Here is a 21,655-nt window from a genome sequence, read left to right as displayed (position 1 = left end):
AAGACCTCAATTAAAGTGACTGATTGTTAAAGGAGCTGATCATTAAAAGAGAAACAAGTGTCCAGCTAAGTAAATATATGGACAATAGACGTATGTATATAATGTAAACAGAGCATGTTGAACACTGACTAATTACACCAATTAAGGTGAAGTCATTACACATCCATGCCATATGTAGAGGACATGTGGGGGGTAGAGATATGCTAGGCAACATATTCATGATAAACTCATATAGCACTACTGCAAGCTTGCTAATTATGTGCCTAGATTGCCTTCTTGTATGGTGTAGAAAGGTTTTAATCATAGCAGTTTATATGTTTGTCAAATTCCATACATTTGTAAAAATACTTTTGTAATGTTTATCAAAGTATTGGATTCACCTTTGACTGAGTCTCACCAGCCATGGCCATTGTTTTATATAGTTTGAGAGCACCACAGTTGGAGGTGTAGTTGGACCTGTCTAAACGGTGTTCCTGTCAGCTGAAGGTACAAAATAATATCCAGGTAATCCTGGGTTTTGCAAGGGCACAAGGACAAAATGTGTGTCAGTGGTTTTGGATTGCATGTCGAGTCAGTTATCACTGTCAGTTGCCAGCTCTGTGTCCTCATCCCAGCGTCTGATCTAGCAGAGAGGAGGGGGGGCTCAGAACTTTGACTGTGGAGGGTAAGTGCTCTGTGAGTGAATGCGCAGTCAGACGAGGATAGAGAGACATTGCGGCTACGCTCTAATCCCCTGTCCTGTTGTGAAGAGAAGAGAGTCCCAATGAGAGGGTGGTTGAGATGGGCAAGCAATGGATGAAATATCTTAACTATAATTGTGTGAAAATCACTGTGGGTGAATAAAAAAGACAGGATCTCTCCCACAGGGTTGTGGATGGTCGTGATGAGAGGACAGCGATGTGTTAGGATTTGTACTCATTTGAAGTTAAATGTGACCGTATGCCACTGCTGTAGACAACAATGGTGCAATGCAGTGCAAGTTTTATTGTTTTTACCTTTTTGAAGAGTTTAGTCTCAGAGTCATGGAGCACAAAAACCATTCAATTGCAGGCCCATTAGATTTTTTATGCTCAGCTATTAATTTAACTGCCACATGGCAGTATAAATAAGATATTTAAATAAATAAACACTAAATATAAGGGAAGTCACATTAGCTTGAACATGCTGTTTGAGAGACGAGGCCAAAGGGTCACACAGACCCCCCCCTTGGGCTGCTTCTATAGCAAATGACAGGGTTGAGGTTTCAGGTGAGTCCACAGCTCCTCTGATGCCAGCAGTGGGCAAACATGCTGTCACAGATGCTCCTTTAGTGAGAAGGCCCCAGCAAGACGTTGCCGGTTGCTGTCACGAGCAGTACTCATGGTTCTCTGACTGCTTAAGGCCTTAGAGATCCCGGGAAACAAACAGGCTTGTCATCATCCTGTCTCACCAGGACAGGAGAGGCGTTTGACCATTGAGCCAGAAGAGGAAAAGGCACAGAGACACACACTCACTGTATCACTGATGGGCTGTTGTGCTGCCAGTGAGTGGGTGGAATTGGTGAAATTGCGGCTGTTGTTCCAGTTACTCAGGACAGAGCAAGAGACAAAAGAGGCAGGAGTCATCTCAGGCTGAAAAAGCCAAGAGAGAGTCACAGGCTTTTTTTTTTTAGCCATGATGGTACAACACAGAAGGGTATTGTTGCTGCAAAATGCAAGATTCATAAGACTGCTTGATTGTGTGCAGGAGTGCATTGATATGTCGTTTAGTGCTGAGGCATAGCCAAAACCTTTCCAAGGTCCAATGGAAGTTGGAGCTCAAATCAAAAAGATCCACTTACAAAAAAAGTTGAAATAAATATCTAACTGTTCTGTAGTGACTTTGTATCCATTGAGACTTGTTTTTCTTTGGCTTTTATTTTGTGCATGTGGATTTTCCTGGTTATCAGTTTTACTTTCTGGAGCTATCAAGTAATTATGATCATTAAAAAGGTCTTTGATTCACTCTGAGTCTACCATTATGCTTTATAAATAAATTTCACTTGGCTGGATGGTGAGAGATAAAACAGTTTTTAGTGAATTTTGACCCGAATTTTATTTTTATAATAAATTGGGTCGAATATTACAGAGTGACACTTGAGGTGTTCGAGGAGAGACAGACTGGGCATAGTTCCACTGGCTGCCTTCATGGGTTAGGGATTATTTATTCCTGCTGGTAGTGAAAGAAGCTCATTTTTGAATCTTTTGATGACTCAAAAAATTACCCAAGGATTTGTGAGGTTTTGGCATAAGTGCAGTCTTGATAAACCAAACAAGTGTAGCCTTTTTCTCTACACCACACCTCTCACTGACAAACCTAGAAAAGCTTCAGCTTTCTCTGTGTTTAACAGCTCTGTGTGGGTTTATTCCTGGCTGTGGAGATCCATGTAGATTGTTATTTTTTTTAGAGTTAATGGTTTCAAAACTACCCAAATATTGTGTCTTAGTGACATTTATCATGTTTTCATATTCATGTGATCACGCTTCAGTGTAAGAGGAGGAAGCTATTTGTTTCTATTGCTTTGATTTCCGAGTTAATGACAAAATTTTGAACTAACATGAAAAGAATTCTGACTCTGTGCCCCTTTAGAGATGTAGTGTTTGGGAAGCGTGCCTTTTAGTTGGGAATTATTTGGAGATTTGGAAACTAATTAGAAAAATATCATTTGTGGTCATGTAAAATAGAACTGAGAAATAAGTATTCAGGTTTCTCTCTGACCCTGGGCAGGCTTTTATTCAAACCACAGAAAAATGTGCTGATTAAAATCATACTGTTATTTCAACTTCAAATAAACTGTTGTGCAGAAGTTTTGTTTTTTATTCTGTGTATAAAGACTTTAAAAGGAACACAAAATTGTCCATGATTATTACCAAAAAAACACAAATCTTTGAAAAAATGGTGTATGTCTATTCACTATGGCATTTACTACATGTAGTTACGTGTTCATGCTATGCATGCTTTTCTAAAACAAGTGAAAGATCCAGTTGCCATTAAACTGTTTGTGCTTGTTGTTGGTACTTGTTGATTGAATTCTTACATTTTCAGTGAATTAATAATGGCATACAGTCCAAGTGTTGGTGATTTTTTTCCTCAGTGATTTCCAGTTCACTGCCTTTAAAAGAAAGTCCTGGTCGACATTCTCTGGAATTGCCACTTAACATTGCTCTCACATGCCCACCCAGAGACTGACTCTTACCTGTGTAGTATACACTTGACATGCTATCAATTTAAATAGGATTTTATTTGAGAAATAGCAAATGTACGTCTCTACGATATTTAAATCCAAAGACAATGAGAGGGAAAAACTTGCATATTTACTTTAAGGAAATTTTCGTCCTCATATGCCCGACACAACATGCTGAACAATACTGAAAAAGGGGATTGTGTTATCATTTCTTTCTGTGATGCATGTTGTTACATGAAAAAAATACAGCAAGTTATTCAAGAGGCTTAAATAAAGCAAATAAGTGCCTTTTATCAAAGATCCATTGATTGTACAAATTAGAGCAGTCATTGATACCAATGTTAAAGATAATTTAGCTGTTAGCTGATTCCAGTGTTTTATTTGAGTAGTTCTTTGGTGTAACACTCCCTCTATGCCAACTTTGTCTCTCATGTTTGACCATGAAAACAGATCAGAGCTTGTCCAACAGGGGACTCTTCCACCCAGTAAAGAAAAACTCAAACAAAAATGCAAACAAGCTACTGACATGTGATCATACCACATAATTGGCCAGTGGCCAATGTGCGGCTAAATGGTGTGCTGCGCAGAAAACTATGAAAATTTAGGTTGAGGGTTATAGATAGCTGGTTTGAGCTTGATCTAACTATAAGAAAGTTCCATACATTAAATGAATGTTGATGCTAGGTTAGAATAATTTCAGATTTGTTGTGATAAAGCGATGTGATTGTTTGGGAAAGCTCATATTACAAAAATCATGAGATTGTGTCTCATTGTGCAGCCGTAATACTAATGATAAGTTACTGAACATTAATGTTTTTTTCTGTAAGGATATTTCAAACTTTTTTTTTAACTAACAAGTGCTTTAGAGAAATGTGCCACTATCAAAGGTAAAAAAATCGACTGAAAGTAGGAATTTGGTTTGAATGATTATTTTGCCCCATAGGTTCAATCTATACCAGTTACCTAGAAAGGTAATCATGCTGGAAAAATTTGTGTGAGATGGTAGAAGCAACAAAATGAAGACATTCCTGGCAAAGTGATCTTTTCTTGTCTCCTGTAACTTCATCATTCAGTCATAGTGCGGGTAAAATGCACTTTAAGTGCATTTGTGTTGAAACATGAATGCTGCTTGTCCAGGGAAGAAAAAAAAGAAAAATTGAATAGACAGGTGCACAATACTGTAAAGGAGCTTTTTGCACTTTTCCAAACTGTTAAATGGTTTTTTTTTTTCTGTCAGTAAACCATCATCTTAAATGCCTCGTGTCATTCTGATAACTTTTTCTATGTACTATAGTAATTTCTCTGTCCTTTTTCCCCAGGGTAGCTTGAGAAGCAGCCATCAAATATCTCCCCAGGAGTTCCTGGGAGAGCTGAAGTCAGGGGTGATGGACGAACGCCTGGTTGCCTGTCTGGACTCATTGAGGGTGTCCCTGACCAGCAACCCTGTCAGGTACAGTGCAATATTCTGGCAATGGTGATGCACTTGCTCCCCTTATTTTCGATACCTCTTTGATAGCTGTTTTACAACCTTCATGAAATTAATGCAAATGAATTTAAGCATAATATCATGCAATAAGAGAATTAATAAATTCTTCATCTTGAACAAAACATTACTTTTTATTGATTCTGCCCAGAATAGACTGAGACTCAGAGTGATTTTTTTTTTTTTACAAACTAATCAATGGATGGTAATGATATGTTAGGCTAACAAAAGGTGACATAAGTGTCAAACTTTTGAGACTTTCTGACTGCTATGCTCTTTGAGACTCTTGGATAGCTTAGGGCATTGTCTTTTGTAGTTAACTTCGTGGACCTTTATCAACTCAGTGTCTCATTATTTGTGCAAATCATAAACCCACTGAATATAATGTTCTATTTAAGCCTCAGAGGTGCTCCAACTGTCAGCTTTTTCTGTTTTGTGTGAGAAGATATAAACAGGTCTTTCATAACTCTACTATAACCCATTTAACTTTCTTATTGTTCTATGCAGGCTGGTAGTTTAAATTAATTAATAATGAAGGTGGGAACATTTTCATCAACTTTTATTAAATGCCATAAAATCCAGTACTAAAGGCTGGTAATAAGGACTTCCTTTTAAAGCATATAATGTTGAAGTTTTGTACTGTGTCTTTGTCAGACAGGTGTCATTCCTCTGTTATGCTTTTTCACTTACGCCCAGTTCAGACCAAAGATTCACGGCGAGAAATGGTGAAAATGTAACTACTTCAGGGTGACTGCAGGGTCTTAAAAACTATTAGAGGTTGATAGATTTGGTAAGCAAAAATTAAGGCTTTAAAATGTATTTAGAAGTCTTAAATGCAAAACCATAAAGTCTTACATTTTGCAGCTGTTTTCTGTTTTTTTTTTTACATTTGTCAAAATTGGTTGTTGGCTGTTATTATGTTTTTGTCTTTAAGAGGGCTGAACGGTTATTCAGCACTTCAGTAAAAAAATGCAAGATAGTCCACTGTGTTTTTGAAATTGCAGGGGCTACATTATTTCTTGAAGGCAAAGTGTGTGTTTAAGTATCATTCAAATATTTGCTGCAGAAGCATTCTGGCCTGAGTATCTTACACAGGTGTAAAAATAAGCTCCCTCTTTTTGGTGCAGAAATTGCTAAGAAAAATTACATACTCATCAATCATGTAAATAATCTCTCAGTCATCATTTTATTGTTTATTATTTAAAAAGGGAATAATAAGTTCAGTTTTATGTTACCAGTTCATTCTTGCTGCTGCTCAGTTGCTGGAACTGCACTGACATACGCGGCCTGTGATGTTAAATGCATACCCTCTATACCCTGTAGTATATTTACCACCCTGCAACGTTCTGAAGTAAATGTTCTCTCCACAGACTTCTACAAAACCACAGAATCGATCAAATAACTGTTAAGCATGTTTTAAATTTCACTAGTTACCACCAGAAGTGAGAGTTTAAATCTAGAATCTGGCTTTCAGATATTTGTAATACTTACAATTTTACACACTGTACGTTTAAATTGAGATACATTGAATTGCTGCCCAGAAAACTCTTAATTTGATTATGTGACCTTGAGAAAGGAACATTCCTTTGGTAATACTTTAGCCCTATTGACACAGAGGTAGCCATGTCCTTCAGGTTTGCACACTGGAAATTAGATGTATTGTTTCAAGCCCAAAAACTAAAGTGAAATACCCTTTAGTTTAAATAGGGCTAGCTCTCAAAATGCAGTGCCCTTACTATGAGTACTACCACTATACAAGCTGTCTATTGCCCTTTACAGTTTCTGGTTCCAGAAGTTGGGCCTCCATTATGTGTTTGTAAAGACACAATGCATTCCAGGGTTTCCTCCGGGATTTTTTTTTAACTTTTTAAACTGCAATTTTTATTTTCTCTCCTTGGTGAAGTTTCTACTGTGCTTTATCATGGACAGGCAAGCTTTGTGAGAGGATACTATATCAAAGAAGCAAAGACTGGAGCATACCAAGGAGATATCTCTTATGGCTCAGAGGCTCTTGTTGACCATGTCGGGTCTGCTGTGGGCAAGACCAGGGTAGGCATCACCAGAAAAGCTGCTACTTTTGACTGCAGAATTCAGGAACCATTTCTACCTGGATAAGATGAAGAAAAAGAAAGAACAGCAAGCTGTTGACCTGTAGAGAAAGGCTTAACAGATGAGCTGGATAATTTGAAAAGGAAGAGGGCTAGGATGGAGGCTGACATTTGCGCCCTTGAGAACCTGGTGGATGAATACGCTGAGAAAGCAGAAGCTGCAAGCAGGCTGACCTTCATCACTACATCCATGGCACCGCAAAAGAAAGAAGGAGCTCTGCTGGAGATTGAAAAAAGGATTGATAAGAAGCTGTCAGAGATGGGAAAAATAAACAGTTTTTTGGCAGGTTCAACCAGGGTTTTTTTCTCTTCTGTTAATGATAGAAATGCTGTCGAACAGTTAGTTCCTACCTGGTAATGCTTCCTTTTAAAGCTCTGCAGACATTACAGGTATTATATGTTATAGATAATATTAACTTTATTACTTCTGCTATGTCCTTGCTTGCATTTATGTTATGTAAGTATAAGGAACTGCTTCTCCTGAGGGTTTAGAATTATTTGTTAACAGCTTCCTATTAGGCCTTGTTCACTAATATCTTTGTGAGATTTTTCTCAAATTTGTTCTTAAGAAGAACCGAAGAAATGTCTTGATGAAGCTGTTCTTAAGCTGAAGAATTGATCTCATCTGTTCTTAAATTGATGAATGCCATGTCCTAGTAAGCTGGAAAATCATGTTTATTTCCTGATGAACAGAAAAACCAAACACCCCATAATGTCCACAGATGTGCTGCTTGAAATAAAGCCAAAAGAGACACTTTAATGCCAGTTGTGAATACGAATAATGCATACTATGGCTGATATCATCAATGGATGATATCACTCCTACAGACAGGTCCGTCACTGGAGAAAGCATGCTTTTAGAGGGGAATGCTAGTGAAATTGTTAAACCTGGGGGAAAATTGATTTGATGGTACATTTATTCTAAAAGCAGCAGCTAAAAGATGGTGGATCATAGCAAGTTTATCATTTAAAGACCTCTATGCAAAGGTAGGTTAAAGTTGTTGTAGAAAAGTAATTTATATTCCTCTTATCTTCAAAATTCTTATTTCAGAGCCCAGTTAAAACTCACTCTAACATTTTGTTTTTTAAAGCACAGTATTTCAATCCTGCCATCGGGGGCCTGCTTTTTTGTTGTTGTTTTGTTTTAAATTCCAGACTGTTGATTAAAACACAACTCGGTAAACCATATTGGTCTAATTTATACATTTCTCATAATGAGGGAGAAAAGCTGTTATGGTGACCTCCCTGGTTTGCGCTGCAATCAACCTGCAAAGCATTGTAGACTCACTTGCTGTGCGAAGGTTAACAGCTTTTCTCCCTTACTCTGAGAAATTAATCCAGCCAGAAAGTGTGTTTACTGTTTGGTAAATATACTGTATGGAGGGATGTTTTTAATGTTTAGAGTCCTCAATTCAAAACAAAAAGTAAACTGCAGAGTTGGGTGTGCTGAGCAGTGGGCTTGTAGCCTGTTGCCACAGCATGTAAGTTCTGTCTTAAGTCATGGCGTGAAGTAGACACTAAGCTTTATGTTGAAGTTAAATTAGAACTTACGTTATGCCATTGTTTGGTTGCACCACAAAGACACAAGGTTCGTCTTAACTAGTAGATCTTCACATCCAAACTAACCAAAATATTGTCTCAGATATGAAGCTTTTACTTGATTTAAAGGTACAGTGAGTAATATATATAGCCATGTAGCATTTAGCAACAAACTTAGCAAAATGGAACATAATATTTATCAGCAGGCCTACAGTGTTTCCCACAAGACTGGAATCTATTTGTAGTGGTGGGCTGCCGGGGGGGGGACAGCGACACAAACACTTAAAGGAATCATTGTGTCCATGTGTTTCTTTTAATCACAACTGTCAGTATAAGAAGTCTATAGATGGCCGGGTCTGGTTCCCTGGTTTCCTTTCACAACTGCCTGCTGTCTACGTAATAAACAGAACACTGAAATAATCCCCTAACATACATACATACATCCATACATCCATCCATTCATCCATCCATCCATCCATACATACATACATACATCCATACATACATACATACATATGCCAAGCTGATCCCCACACACCTGTGAGGGACCGTGCGTATTTCTGCCTGCTGTGGTGATAAGATCAAGAGGGAGTTGTTGCAGACATGAACACAACAGTCGCTAATTTAAACATGTTTCCCACCTGTGTGTCAGTTTGCAGCGTGATGTACAGTGGACTGCAGGATTTTCCTGCATTACAAGTGTCAGACTTGTCACGAGAATTCAATAAATTACGCACAATTGCTGCAATCTCGCGCCGGAATCCAGGGCTTGTTTAACTATCTCTGATGTAAAACAGCGGGGCATCGGTTCATACACAACTTTAGAGGATAAACTCCTTGTGCGAGAGAACTCTCTCTCATGTTACTGAGTCAGCTCTGACACAGGGAGGAGGAGGCGGGGCTCTCTGCTCAGTGAGCTTGCTCAACTCTGGTTATAAAGTCAGACAGAACAAGCAGAACACCAGGACAGAAATGTCATGCATTCCTGTAAACTAGATGAATAACATAGGGCTATTTAGTTTGTTTAATAAAGGGACTAAGTATAGACCTGCTCTGTATGAAAGGTTTTCTTAACTGGATTCTGTTGCGATCTGGTGCATTGTAGAAAATACAATTAAATGAAAATTAACTCAACCTTCTATAGAACAGTAGGGGAAACACCAGAGTTGAAATGACACACTACATTCACAGAGCGAGGGCGAACAGGTAGTGCCAAAATTTATTTGTGGTGGGCTTAATTTATTTGTGGCAGTCCGCCACAAATAAATGTGAATGTATGGGTGTTGAAACACCTGAATCTATACAATTGTTTTATTACTGCAAGATGCCAAAATCAAAAATGGTGGAGTCCATGGAGGGGACCTCCCCATAAAAAATCCTATCCAGGTGGTGGAACACTAATTTAGAGAGGCCTACTTATAAATATTATGTTGTTTTATCAAGCTTGCTTTGCTAAATGCTAGTATGCTAAATATTACACATTACACCTTTAACCAATCAGTGAAAAGCATTTTTGACCCAGTGTTTGTAACAGAGCTACCTCTTTTGTCAAACTGACTCTAAATGGGCCAAACAGCACTTAAAGTGTTTAAAAACTATGACAAACCATTTTGAATAGTCGATTACCTACAGCCTAAACCGAGAGTCATTATAAAATAACACTGACATCAAGTGCTGAAGTCACTATAACACAAAATAATCGAAAGGTGGTCAGAAGGATCTATCTCTGCAGCCATATTTTACGGAGCATTTTATACCTTGTAGGAGGTAGGGTCTCATAGATAGATTTAAGATATAACTTAAGCCTATGTTGAAACCGTCTCAGCTGGTGCAACACCTTAAATGGTAATAGAGTGTAAACTTTGTCGTAAGTAAGAATTTAGGTTCAAACTGGGTTATGTTTGAACTTGTGCACAGCTGGTGCAAATCCATAGCTGTTTTCCAATCAATGTGGAAATGCATAGTGCATGGGTCATCAACTACATTTGTACAAGGGCCAGATTTTGCCTTGACAGATTCTTTGGGGGCCATATTTTTAAATCAAATCAATTGAATAAATAATTTAATGTAATTAAATATTTTTTTTTGGTACTGTTTTTTATTCATAGTTTTTGATGGTGGTATGGTGCGCTCCAATTGGTAAAAACAGGTGTTTTTTTATTCTTGGGCAGAAAAATTTCACTCTCCAAGAGCCTGAAGTAGAAAGATGACACAGAAAAATCAAATTAAATGTTCAGTCATTCCTGATAAGACTGTTGCATTCTTGAAGTCAATGAGAACTTCTTTTTCGTTAATTTTAATGATTGTTTTCAAAATCTGTTTGTTCATGTTATCAAAGACAATTATGTTTGATTATATAAATTTGCTGCAAAATAATGGAAAGGTGCTGTTAGAATCTGTCTGTGCCCTGAAAATAACAAAGCCTTCTCTGTCTACTCCTCACACAATGCCTTTCTTTTTGTAAAATAGATCTGGCATGCATCCGTCTTGGTTGATTGAGGATGACTGTGGCGTTGCATCATCTTATGAACTCTTGCTTTGTAGTGTATAACTAATCTCTTCTGTTGGCAAAGGGCTGTGCTTTTCAACTAGAGGCTTTTGTCCACAGTAGCGGTTGTTGGTCACCCTTTCATACGAGGCATCTTTTTAAAGTTATAACTGTAACCAATTAAAAACAGCTTTTTTCACACACGAATTCCCTGATTATCCACTTCCAAAAAGCATTCTGTGTTGCATCATATTTCTTTCCAAGGCAACAATGCATCACCTGGTACTCTTACACATAGACAGGCTAGTTGTAACACCTATTATCTCCAAAAGGAGATTTTTTTTTTTTTATCAGCATTAGTTTAAGTTTGAATATTCTGTCTACTTCCGTTGGATTAATTCATTAGATTCTTTTATTATTGAGCCAAAGCAGACCAGGACTGTTTGACTTCCCTTATCTTTTCCTCTACCTTGCCCCTAACCAGAACAGCATCAGTGAGTCATAAACAAGATTTTAATCAGACAAACCCTTGATTGTGCCAGGTTTCAGCTCTTTCATGGTTAATAAAAGCTTCTTTCAGTCAGGCCCATATATTTGAGTTCACATGTGAGTACTGAGTGCCACTCACACCCACTAGGGCTCTCTCACACCCACTTACACTATAATACATGAGTGATGGTGAATGGATGGAGGACTGAAAGAACACAGATTTCAACATATTTTGTAGAACCACTGCAGCAGAGATTTTTGAAGATTAACAAGAAGAGATAATCAGTGTGAAGGGCTTTTAACCATGAAGACTCCACTTTTTGTGGAATCACTGACTTTAGCATAATTTTCAATAGTGCAATTTTCAGATATGTATTAACACAAAAACACATTAATTTGTTTACAGCAAATGTTAAGGAGGTATATTGAAGGCAAAGATATTATTAATCTCTTTATAGCATAGACAATGATAAACTGCATTTTGCCATATTACACAGGGACACTGATAAATTACGTATGTTATGCCATACTAAAACTCAGTATCTATCTCATAAAATATACTTCCTAATGCTGATTATGACAAACATCAAACTTACTGCATAGGATGAAAAAGCTCACAATTGACTATTGTTCTGCAGATCAACTTTCTGCTTAGTACCTCACTTTCAAATGACTGCGCCTAGTTGTTGTACACTCATGCGTCTTGTACCTTTGCACTCTATATTTCATCTGTTTTGAAGGACTTGAATACAAAACTGCAGAAGTTGCCTTTTTTTTAAGATTTATTTTGGGTGTTTTTGTGCCTTCATTTGATAGAGGTGGACAGTGGAAAGAGTCGGAGATAGGGCTGGGCAATTAATCGCAAATTCGATCAAATCGCAGTATGGCCTGCTGCAATTTTCAAATCGCAGACACAATTAGATTTTTTTTTTTCCCAAAATTGTCCAGGCCTAGTTTAATCTAGTATTGTGTTGGTTATAGTATAGAATGAATTTTTGCTTGTTTTTGTTGGAAAATACATGAGATGAGGAACTTAAGAAATAATTGCATATTGAATCGCAATTGCAATATTGGATTAAAAAAAATCACAATTAGATTATTTTCCCAAATTGTTCAGCCCTAGTTGGAAACAGGGACAAGAGCGAAGGAGAGACATGGGGTAAAGGGCCTCAGGCTGGATTCGTACATGGGGCGTGCCTTAAACCACTAGGCCACCTGCGCCCCAACTTTGCTCCAGTTTTTATTTGGAATATTTATTTTTAATGTTTTATAGGACAGCTGAAGGGAGACAGGAAATATTGGAAGAGAGATTATGAAACATGTAACGAAACCGAGAATTGATCCCACAGCTGGTACGCGGAGGACTATAGCCTCTGCTTATGGGCGCCTACTCTACCCACTGAGCTACGCCATTGCCCAGGCTGCTAAATGATTTATACCGCAGATATTTATGGCTGATATATTGTTGGAAATTTAGGCAGAAATTTTCATGTCTGCTAATACTGATAATTCACTTTTAAAGCTAATATCTGCTGATACCGATATCATGCAGATGATATTGTGCAACCCTACAGTAATCAATAAATGTATAAGTTGAAATAATTGTTTAAAATATTTGAATGTTCAGTAACCATGGCTAATACAGTCTAACTATCATGAAATATAATTTTTACTTACTTTTCCACTGATCATTGTTAGACACTGTAGATTGAAACAACAAAAACTTACGAGCTATTTGATATTGTAGAAATAACTGCAATAGATCAGGATAGGTTATCAATAAAGACCAGATCAGATGTTTCAAAGTAATAGAAATACCAAATCCCTCTATCCATTACAGCTTTGCCCTTGTGGGGCTGTGGCAGGCTGGAGCCAATCCCAGCTGTCATTGGGTGAGACACCCTGGATCTGTCACAAGTCAATCACAGGGCTGACATATAGAGACAACCAGTCAGACCCACATCTACATAAAGAGTTACCAATAACAAATAAGCATGTCTCCATGAGGAAGTGGAGTCTCCAGAGGGAACCAACAGAGAACATGCAAACTCCACACAGAAAGATCCTGTCCAATGGAGATTCAAACCAGAACTTTTCTTGATGCAACAGTGATACCCACTGCACCATGTAGCCCCTGAAAATAGGAAATAAAAATCAACAAATTTACTCTAAATAAGGTAGCTGTTTCGCATATCTATTATGACAGTGTTTGAAAAAGCCCCCGTTGTATTTCAAGTTATTCAAATATGCAAAATAGTAAAAGTAAATCAAATATGGCTTCACTTTCTATCTTTAGTCACAGCAGTTCAATACACGGTCATACTGATAGCAATTGCCAGTGCTTTCCCTCTGCTGTTCATGGGACCATCACCACTTTGATCCTTAAGGAAATTGTGGCCTACAGGCACAGGCTTTTAATGAAGTCACCACTAATTAGATGGGAAGTCAGGCTTGTGTATAATGACATGGTTTGGCTTGACCATCTATCTTTCTTGGCTAGAAACAGTAGGCCTGCAGCGGTCACCCCATGCCATCTAATAGCACAATTACAACCTTGAGTTTTGGGATTGATTTAGCAGTAAGGTACTTTGTCTGACACTGTTTTAGATGCTGATCACCTTCACTTTCTTGGCACTGTTGCAGCAAAAGTATCTCACTTTTTGCCTCCATCCAGTTCCAGGTGTTTTTTATTCTGCTGGTATAAGCTGATAGGATTATATGCTCCCTCATCAAGTTTCCTCTGGCGATGCAGATAGACTTAGAAGTAATTTGATACTTCCTGAAGCTCCACAGTCTCACCCTGTGACTTGACTCTGACCCTCATATACACTACCTACCTCAGCTTTTTTTGCTTTCTTTCCTTCTCTGAGTAGACAGGCCACAGTTGTAGCCCGCAGGACCGGCAAGGCTGCAGGAAGTAATCATGTTAAAGAATTTGATAAATGGATCTGACAAACGAGTAGAAATTGTTTTTTGATATGATATTAAAACTGACCCTCGGGTTTAAGGCTGCAGATTTATTGTTTTTCAGTTTAGCTATGAAGTTGAGCATCCCTCTTTTTTTCTTATAGGAACATATTTAATAAACCTTGATGCTCTCCCTGGCTTGCATACATCAGTTGCCCATCTATTCCTCACTAAGATACCCTGTTCCTTAAAGGGATTGCACTGGTAGTAATTTTACATCAGGAAATTTACTCAAAAGACTCTTCATCTTTCTCATACGGTATTTCATTGGCAACATCTGTAAAATCTCAAAAGCAGTTTGTAGCGATGTTTATGTGGAATTCATTAGAAGCAATGATAAATGTGAAATGTAATTTTAAAAACTATACAGGCTACAACTTTAGCAGTAAAAGTATGACTTTTCTGTCATCAATCAGAGGCATGCAGGCACAAATTGTGTACAGCAGCCTTTCCCAAACTTCAGTATGCTGCAGCCCGATCTGAAACCTGAAAATCTTTTGTGGCCCGTGTCAACCCTCACACAACCTAAAAATGTATTGGATTTTTCTTTCGTGAACAGGGAATTTCAACGCAAATGCTTTGCTTTTAGATTCATTTACATTAGTTGGACAGAGTTTGTGGGTTCACAAAGTGCAAGTTTTGAACCGCTGTCATTTACATCAATCATTTGAAAAGTCACTTCAGTTTTCTTTTCTAATATTCATTGCTATATAAATATTTTTGGCCCGGCAAACTCTTCCCAAGCAGCATTAATGTCTCTGAAGACACTGATAAGTACTTCAAATAGGGAAAAAGGCGGCATTGTAGAATGTTTAATGGAGTGTCACCAGTCAGTCCAACTACAGTTAAACCTCGACACTGCTTGTTTACATCAGTCAAAGAATAATAGCATGTTTTTAAGTATCGCATAATCATAAGACTATTATTATATTTTTTTTTTGTTTTTATCATTTTAAGTTATTGTAAATGACCTATCATGGCCCAGCGACAACCCACTCTTTGGAAAGCACTGGTGTACCATAAAGTTTTAAAAGAAGGAATACACAGTTATTGTTGTCCAAAATGTTGATGCTTTTGTGAGGAAAATCAGCCTGGCAACTCACTGAGTGTGTCAATCAGTGCAGTGCCAGGTGTGTGTCAATCAGGGTAGTGCCAGGTGTGGGTCAATCACCGCACCACCAGGTGTATGTGGCTGTTTGTCACTGATTGGGGCCAGGTGTGGCAAACCTATATATACTCCTGGGCTGCAGCACTCTGTGCTGACTCATTATCTCACCATCAGAGGTTTTGAGAGCATCTCCCTGTGTTCTTTCTTGAGAGTGTGAAAGTTAAAGGTCACCTAAGCATTGTGCAATATATTACTTGTCTACATTCTATGAGAATAACCAGTTGCCCCTGGATTAAGATTATCGTGCTAGAAAGCATTAACCAGTGTTTTGGTTCTCCTTTTCACACCAGTCTGGTGATCTTTGTTTTCTTTCATTTGAAGATAGATTTCTCAGTCTCCCTGATAGTTTGTGTTCATTTCAGCTGCGCGGCAGCAGTGGTTTAGTTTCCCCTTTTCTCAGTATTGTCAAGAACGGGAGTTTTTTGGTTGTGGGCTAGTTTCCTGGAGCTTTGTTTCCCCCCTCTTCCCATTTATCGCTTGCGATTTAGTGGTTATCCTTCTAGGATAACTTTTAGAAACCTGTTGTCTGCAGTTGTGTCCCACTGCCCCTCCTACCTGACAGCTTTGGTACTTTTAGATAGTAAGTGCTGTTAAAAAGATAATATCCATGGACTGAAAGTACCATAGTTTTGAAGAAAAGACATGAATTAATTTGTATTTCATCATCAAGTTGAGATGCTTCTAGTGGAGAATAACAGGAAGCGTGCAGCAACTGGCGATAAAATGAGTGAGCGCCTTTGTCCTGTTACCCAAACAGACCGGCGATGCAGAGAGAGATGTTGTTTCCTGATTGTTTCACAGTGGTAAAGCTCTAAAGAACTTAGAAACACACCAACACCTTTGCACGGACATGAAGAAAGAAGTGCCTGTTTCTGCACGCAGCGTGGCCTCTGTCCCAACCTCTGTCCACGCTGACTGTTTCGTTCACCAGTCGGCAAATATGTTTCAGTCTCTTTGGCATCTTGTAAAGATGCCTGTGCTAACCTGAGTGTCTGTTACAGACAGATGGAGAACAGAGGAGTAAGAGAGCAGTGATTTCTCCTGGTTTGTAAAAGTTTCCTTTTACCTGTGGACTGATGAACACCTCACAGCCCTGCATAAACACTGACACCCATAAAAAAAACTTTGATAGAAAAAAACACCCTGAGCAGAAATGTGCATAAACTTCATCTGGTTTAATCATTATAATCAGGAGAAATATTTGATTTTACGTCAGCTCTATATTAGGAAAATCTTAATTATTTTGCCTTTTATTACTCTAAACATTTTGGTATGTGTTTGTTGTTTATTGAACCTTTGTTATGTGCTAGTTGAAAATATGAAAGATAAAATTCCTAGCCTAAATTTAGCAGCTTTAAGTGTCCAAGAGGTCATTTTTTCTTGCCCTGGTATCAAAACAGGTATCAATAATTTCGTTTTTGTTAGTGTTGTATCAGAAATGAAAATTCAGGTATTGGAACAACTCTTTACATGATAATTATGGCGTAATGTTGATATCTGTAGATAACATAAAAAAAGTTAGATATCAGAATTGAAAGATGTGAACATTTCTGCCAGTGTTTACAGCTAATATATCTTCTGTAGGTTTTGGCAGTATAACTAAAACAGTATGTTGACCTTAGATAACAGCAAAATGTACCATCAGGTGCCACACTCAAGGGGGCCCACCGTGAGCTCTGGGCATTTTAATTGAAGTCCAAACATAAAACAATTACCAGACTGTCTTCTTTCCTGCTCCTCCCTCTGCTCCACTTTACTGAGCCTCCCTTTGCACTGGAGACACTTGTGTTTTTACAGTAAAAATTGTATTATATGTACAGTATTGTGCATCTTTTACATTACAAAAAATGTAATGCATGATTTAAAAGTCATTTTTCTTAACATAATTTTTTCTTGGTAAATAAACCTTACATTTGAGATACTGTATGTAATGAACACTGCTTTTCCCCAAGCATTGTTTTTGTTGTAGGCAGTCTGCTTCAGCAACGTCACTCTATCCCAAGTGAATTAAAGACCATATCTATTTATACCTCAGATGCCCCACATTTCTGTAACTTCAGACTTCTCCCCTCTGTCCCTGGAGAACCCTCCTATAGTCAGTCAACTTGTGATACTCGGGACAACGGTCTGAAGTTAATTTTTTATTTCTGGTTCATAACTGCTGTAGTCGGGCGCAGCGATGTGCTGTACTGCCTAGGAACCTTGGAGGCACTCTCCTGAGACTCTGTTAGAAGTCAAGCTACCTTAGCTGTGAAGTTAGCCAGATAAGGTGCCTCATTTTTCTCTTTGATTTATGACGGTTTTTGTTTCCAAGGGAAGGGGATGATTAATTTGTTTTCCTTATTTCTTTAATGCTACAGTATTTCCTTCAGTCTGGTTCTTGCTGTCTTTCTGAGATGATAACCTTCAGTCCAATATTGCTGTTCCTGATGATGAGGTGTGATAACAAAATGTATCTGATCACACAGTCAGATTAATCATTGATGTTTGCATAGTAACAGTATCTGAGATCTGTTTACAGTACCCCATTGCTTGAGAGACTGATTAATGGCATTTGATAATTTTCCATGGGGTCATATTAAAAATCTTTGATCGTGCATTCATATAAACTCTGGACTGGTTCAACATGTTAGGTTTCATCTCCCTCTGTTTTTCTGTCCTAGCCCAACACAGTTAAAGCGGAAGGCTGTTGAACACGAGTCTGGGTGAACTCAAGGTTTCTAGGCTTGAAGGTTAAAGTCAAGCGGCAACCTCTGGTCCTGAAAATGAAGCCAATGTAGAAGTGCAAAAAATTGCGGTACAGCGAGTGTCCACTTGAGGCCGGCTGCAGGAACACTGGAAGTTCCATCTGAGCAACTGTTAAAAAGCCGGGTTTTACACTAGAAATAAACTGGTTTACAGTCTGGTTAAAAAAAAAAAAAACAAACGTCTCATTAGCTGAGGTCTTCATGTGCTCTCACAATAAATTGCAATTAGCTTATTTTCCCAAATCATTCAGCCCTAATAAGCATTAATATTGGTTAACTGATTAATGTAGCAATGTGTAAGAATTTGGTCTGCACCCACCGTAGATCTTTGAGTGTAACTGCCATGATGTAAAACTTAAAAAGTGCTGATACGCCTCCACTGTTTACCTATACTGACAGAGTGGTGAAGCCAGTTGTGAGACGCTAGAGGGGCATGTTGACAGACAAGAAACAGTAATATTACTGGATTTTGTGCAGATGTGACTCTGCTAGTGTCTACAGCTTGTTATTTATGAACTGTTAGCATCAACAGTGTGTGTGTGTTAGTATTCAGCTGTTGCCATAAAGTCTGTGGTCTGTGGCAAAATGGAAAAAATTGGAGAGGATGATTTATTATAATAATAATAATAATAATAATAATAATAATAATAATAATAATAATAATAATAATACATTTATTCAAGCACTTTCAAAGTGCTGTACATAGTGTTATATTGACTTTAAAGTTCTATATAGGTAGGAAAGTTACATATTGTTGCTTTACAAAGGCAGACTGGAAATGTGCCATAGATTAATGGATGAGTTTATAATTACTCTTCTGACCTAATAAGCCCTTGCCATCACATTTTCAACTTTTTTTGAGTGAATTATTAACTTTGACACTAATTGTAAATCACTTTGAGTGTGCAGTAGACTAGAAAAGCAGCATAAAATGAAGTTTACCATAAAGCTGTGGAAATGTTTTCAAACTATTTTTGCTAAACAACTGCTCCTAATGCTGAGGACATACAGACAGAGAGAGAGAGTGATTGAAGTTTCTCATTTGGGATTTGGGAGGGGTGCCAGCTGTTAGGAACTAATGAAACCCAAGGGCTGCCAGAGCATGCTAGATTAGCAAACAGAATTTAAAATACTAATTACTTTAGAGGCCAAACAGATAGGATGTCAAATACAAACTACTTAAAGGCACAAGAATGAGAGACAGGTCACTGTTTACACTTAACCTTAGATTCTTTGTTAAATCAAATTAACCTGGTAATCATGAGGAAGGCATGGTTAAGACACAGCTGTCACACAGACATATGCCTCATGCTGTGAGTGCCTCCACTGGTTCTTCAAAGCTAACAGATACATTATGGATTTGCCACCATTGATCAGCCCCACTAGTTTTAAAATCAGGCTGATATTCTTCCAGATTGGCTACAGTTTAATATGCAGTTTAGGAGATAAATTGCATGTATGAGAAATGATCTGGCCCTTTAACAGCACTTTCCGTCCAGAAATTTGATTTTAAATGGTTGGCAGTCTTGCAGTTCAATAGTCTGATATCTGACATGACTGCTGTCAAGAAATCTGTTGTTAACTCTGATTTAATACTATTTTAGCAGATTGATACTGAAATCTTTAGACTTCTGTGATAGAGAACTAAACTTTGCTCTTCATTTCCCTCAGCATGTGTTGTCTCAAGCTTTCAAACCTGTGGCACTACATTGCTCTTTTGTTCTGTGAGCATCTAAATTGCATCCACTCAATATATCCAGTGTGACCTTAAAAATTGCAGGTTCTGGCTGTGCAGTATAAAAAGGATAAAACATCCAGTGTGAGATAACACAGCCCACAAGATCAATAGAATAGCACTGTGTCCTTCCAGCTTTTTTGCCTTTTCCTGCTCTCCCTGACCTTCAACTATGACTCTGCGACACACCCCCTGCGATACATTATTGCCTCGGCCTGATTGTTCCTGATCTGAAGATGAGACTTGGCTCCAAGATGCGGAAAGCCATTAAATTGTCCTTCTGGTCTCTGAAATGTCTGAATTTGCTTGGTCCTTTATTAGAGGCCTTTAAAAGCTAACTTATGTCACCACTGTACCTCAGTGTTTCATGGCACATGTCTTTGAGATTTTTTGCAGCAGACCCTGACTGACAGTGCAGGCATGTTTGCTTCCTATGCAATAACTCCCACTATAGATCAACCGATTAATTTTCCTTTGCTCTGTGCTTCACCTACTGATGATGAAAAACTAGCATGCCCTCGTCACTGAGCTATGCATTTCAATGAGGCTCATGTCAAGACCCCCTGCTTGCCTACTCTATAACCTGAATGGCCTGAACCATGGCCCTGTGAAAAGTGTAAGCTAAATTGATTTTTTTCTCAAACATGAGCGCCTCATTGCTGAGCTGCCTTGGCAGCAGCCTTCCCTGTCTTCATCAGCATAGTGGTGACAGTTTTTGTCAGCCTCCCTCATTTTTATGACCCTGTCACACGGTCATTCACTTTGATGATTCAGAGCATAAGCCCACACTCCTTTGCCTTTTGTCCTTCTTTTGTAAGTACAACACAGTTTATTACAAGGTTTTATAGAATTTCCTACAGAATCAATGCCTTTCTGGTTTAAATGGACAAAACACTTCTTTTGTATGTGTTTGAATTTCTATGATAGGGCTCTTTGAAGATAGATATTCTTCCAGTGGGTTCTATGAATGCCTCTGACAATATCAAAGGCTATGCATCAGTGTTATGAGCTCTTTTTACATGGTGCAATAAAGAGCATTGATACATTGGCCAATACCTAAAAAAATTTGCAAAGTGAACGTTTTTCAAAACTGAATAAATTAAGTGCCTCCTATAAAGGCTTGCATAGACCTACATTCACAGCTAAGATGGCATAGCTTGGGCACAAAACTCACATCTCTAAGTCCCAGTTTGAGCTTGTTTGTATAAGATGTATGCACAAGATCGTCTAGACTTCTAAACAAAGAAGAAGCAAATCCAGCAAACTGAGATCGCAGGCATTGTAAAGCACCAATGTTAGCCCACTAAGTTATCTGATTTCAGTATCTGTCAGAGAGCCAGTCTGGGTGCTGCAGGGATCCTTTTTCAATCAAAATTAGAGAAATTCACTCAAAATGTATTTAATGCATATTCTAATTTAACACTCTGTACTTGTTCAAACAATCTGTACAGATGTTTGCATCCTGCAATGATTACTTAAACTCATGATTTTGAACTTTTATTTTATATTTTGACCTTTTCAATTCATAATTTTGACTTTTAATCTTACATTTTGACCTTTAAGATTCACAATTTTACATTTTAAGTAAGTTTGACCTTTTAACCCTTATGCCCTGTTCAGGGAAATCTGTGTATTTTGGAGTGCATTATAGGAAAATAACTTTGGGTGTGATTGTGACCTTTCCACCTTTCCATTAGGGCAGGGAGTGTGTTTTTGCCTGAATTTTGAT

The 21,655-nt window shown here is 38.1% G+C and overlaps 1 protein-coding gene across 4 annotated transcripts in view; it reads left to right on the top strand.

Moving 5' to 3' along the window:
- LOC121507470 (protein diaphanous homolog 3-like) overlaps nt 1-21,655 on the top strand; it is a 275,220-nt gene that overhangs the window by 24,012 nt on the left and 229,553 nt on the right. For all 4 annotated transcript variants that reach the window (XM_041784019.1, XM_041783949.1, XM_041784028.1 and 1 more), the window contains one exon: nt 4,522-4,652. In XM_041784019.1, coding sequence (XP_041639953.1) covers nt 4,522-4,652 — 131 coding nt within the window. The remainder of the gene's footprint in view (nt 1-4,521; nt 4,653-21,655) is intronic.

This window comes from Cheilinus undulatus, linkage group 1, assembly GCF_018320785.1.
Source record: "Cheilinus undulatus linkage group 1, ASM1832078v1, whole genome shotgun sequence".
Lineage (NCBI taxonomy): Eukaryota > Metazoa > Chordata > Actinopteri > Labriformes > Labridae > Cheilinus > Cheilinus undulatus.
Note: the sequence above shows the minus strand (reverse complement) of the source record. Positions and strands in the feature narration are given on the sequence as shown.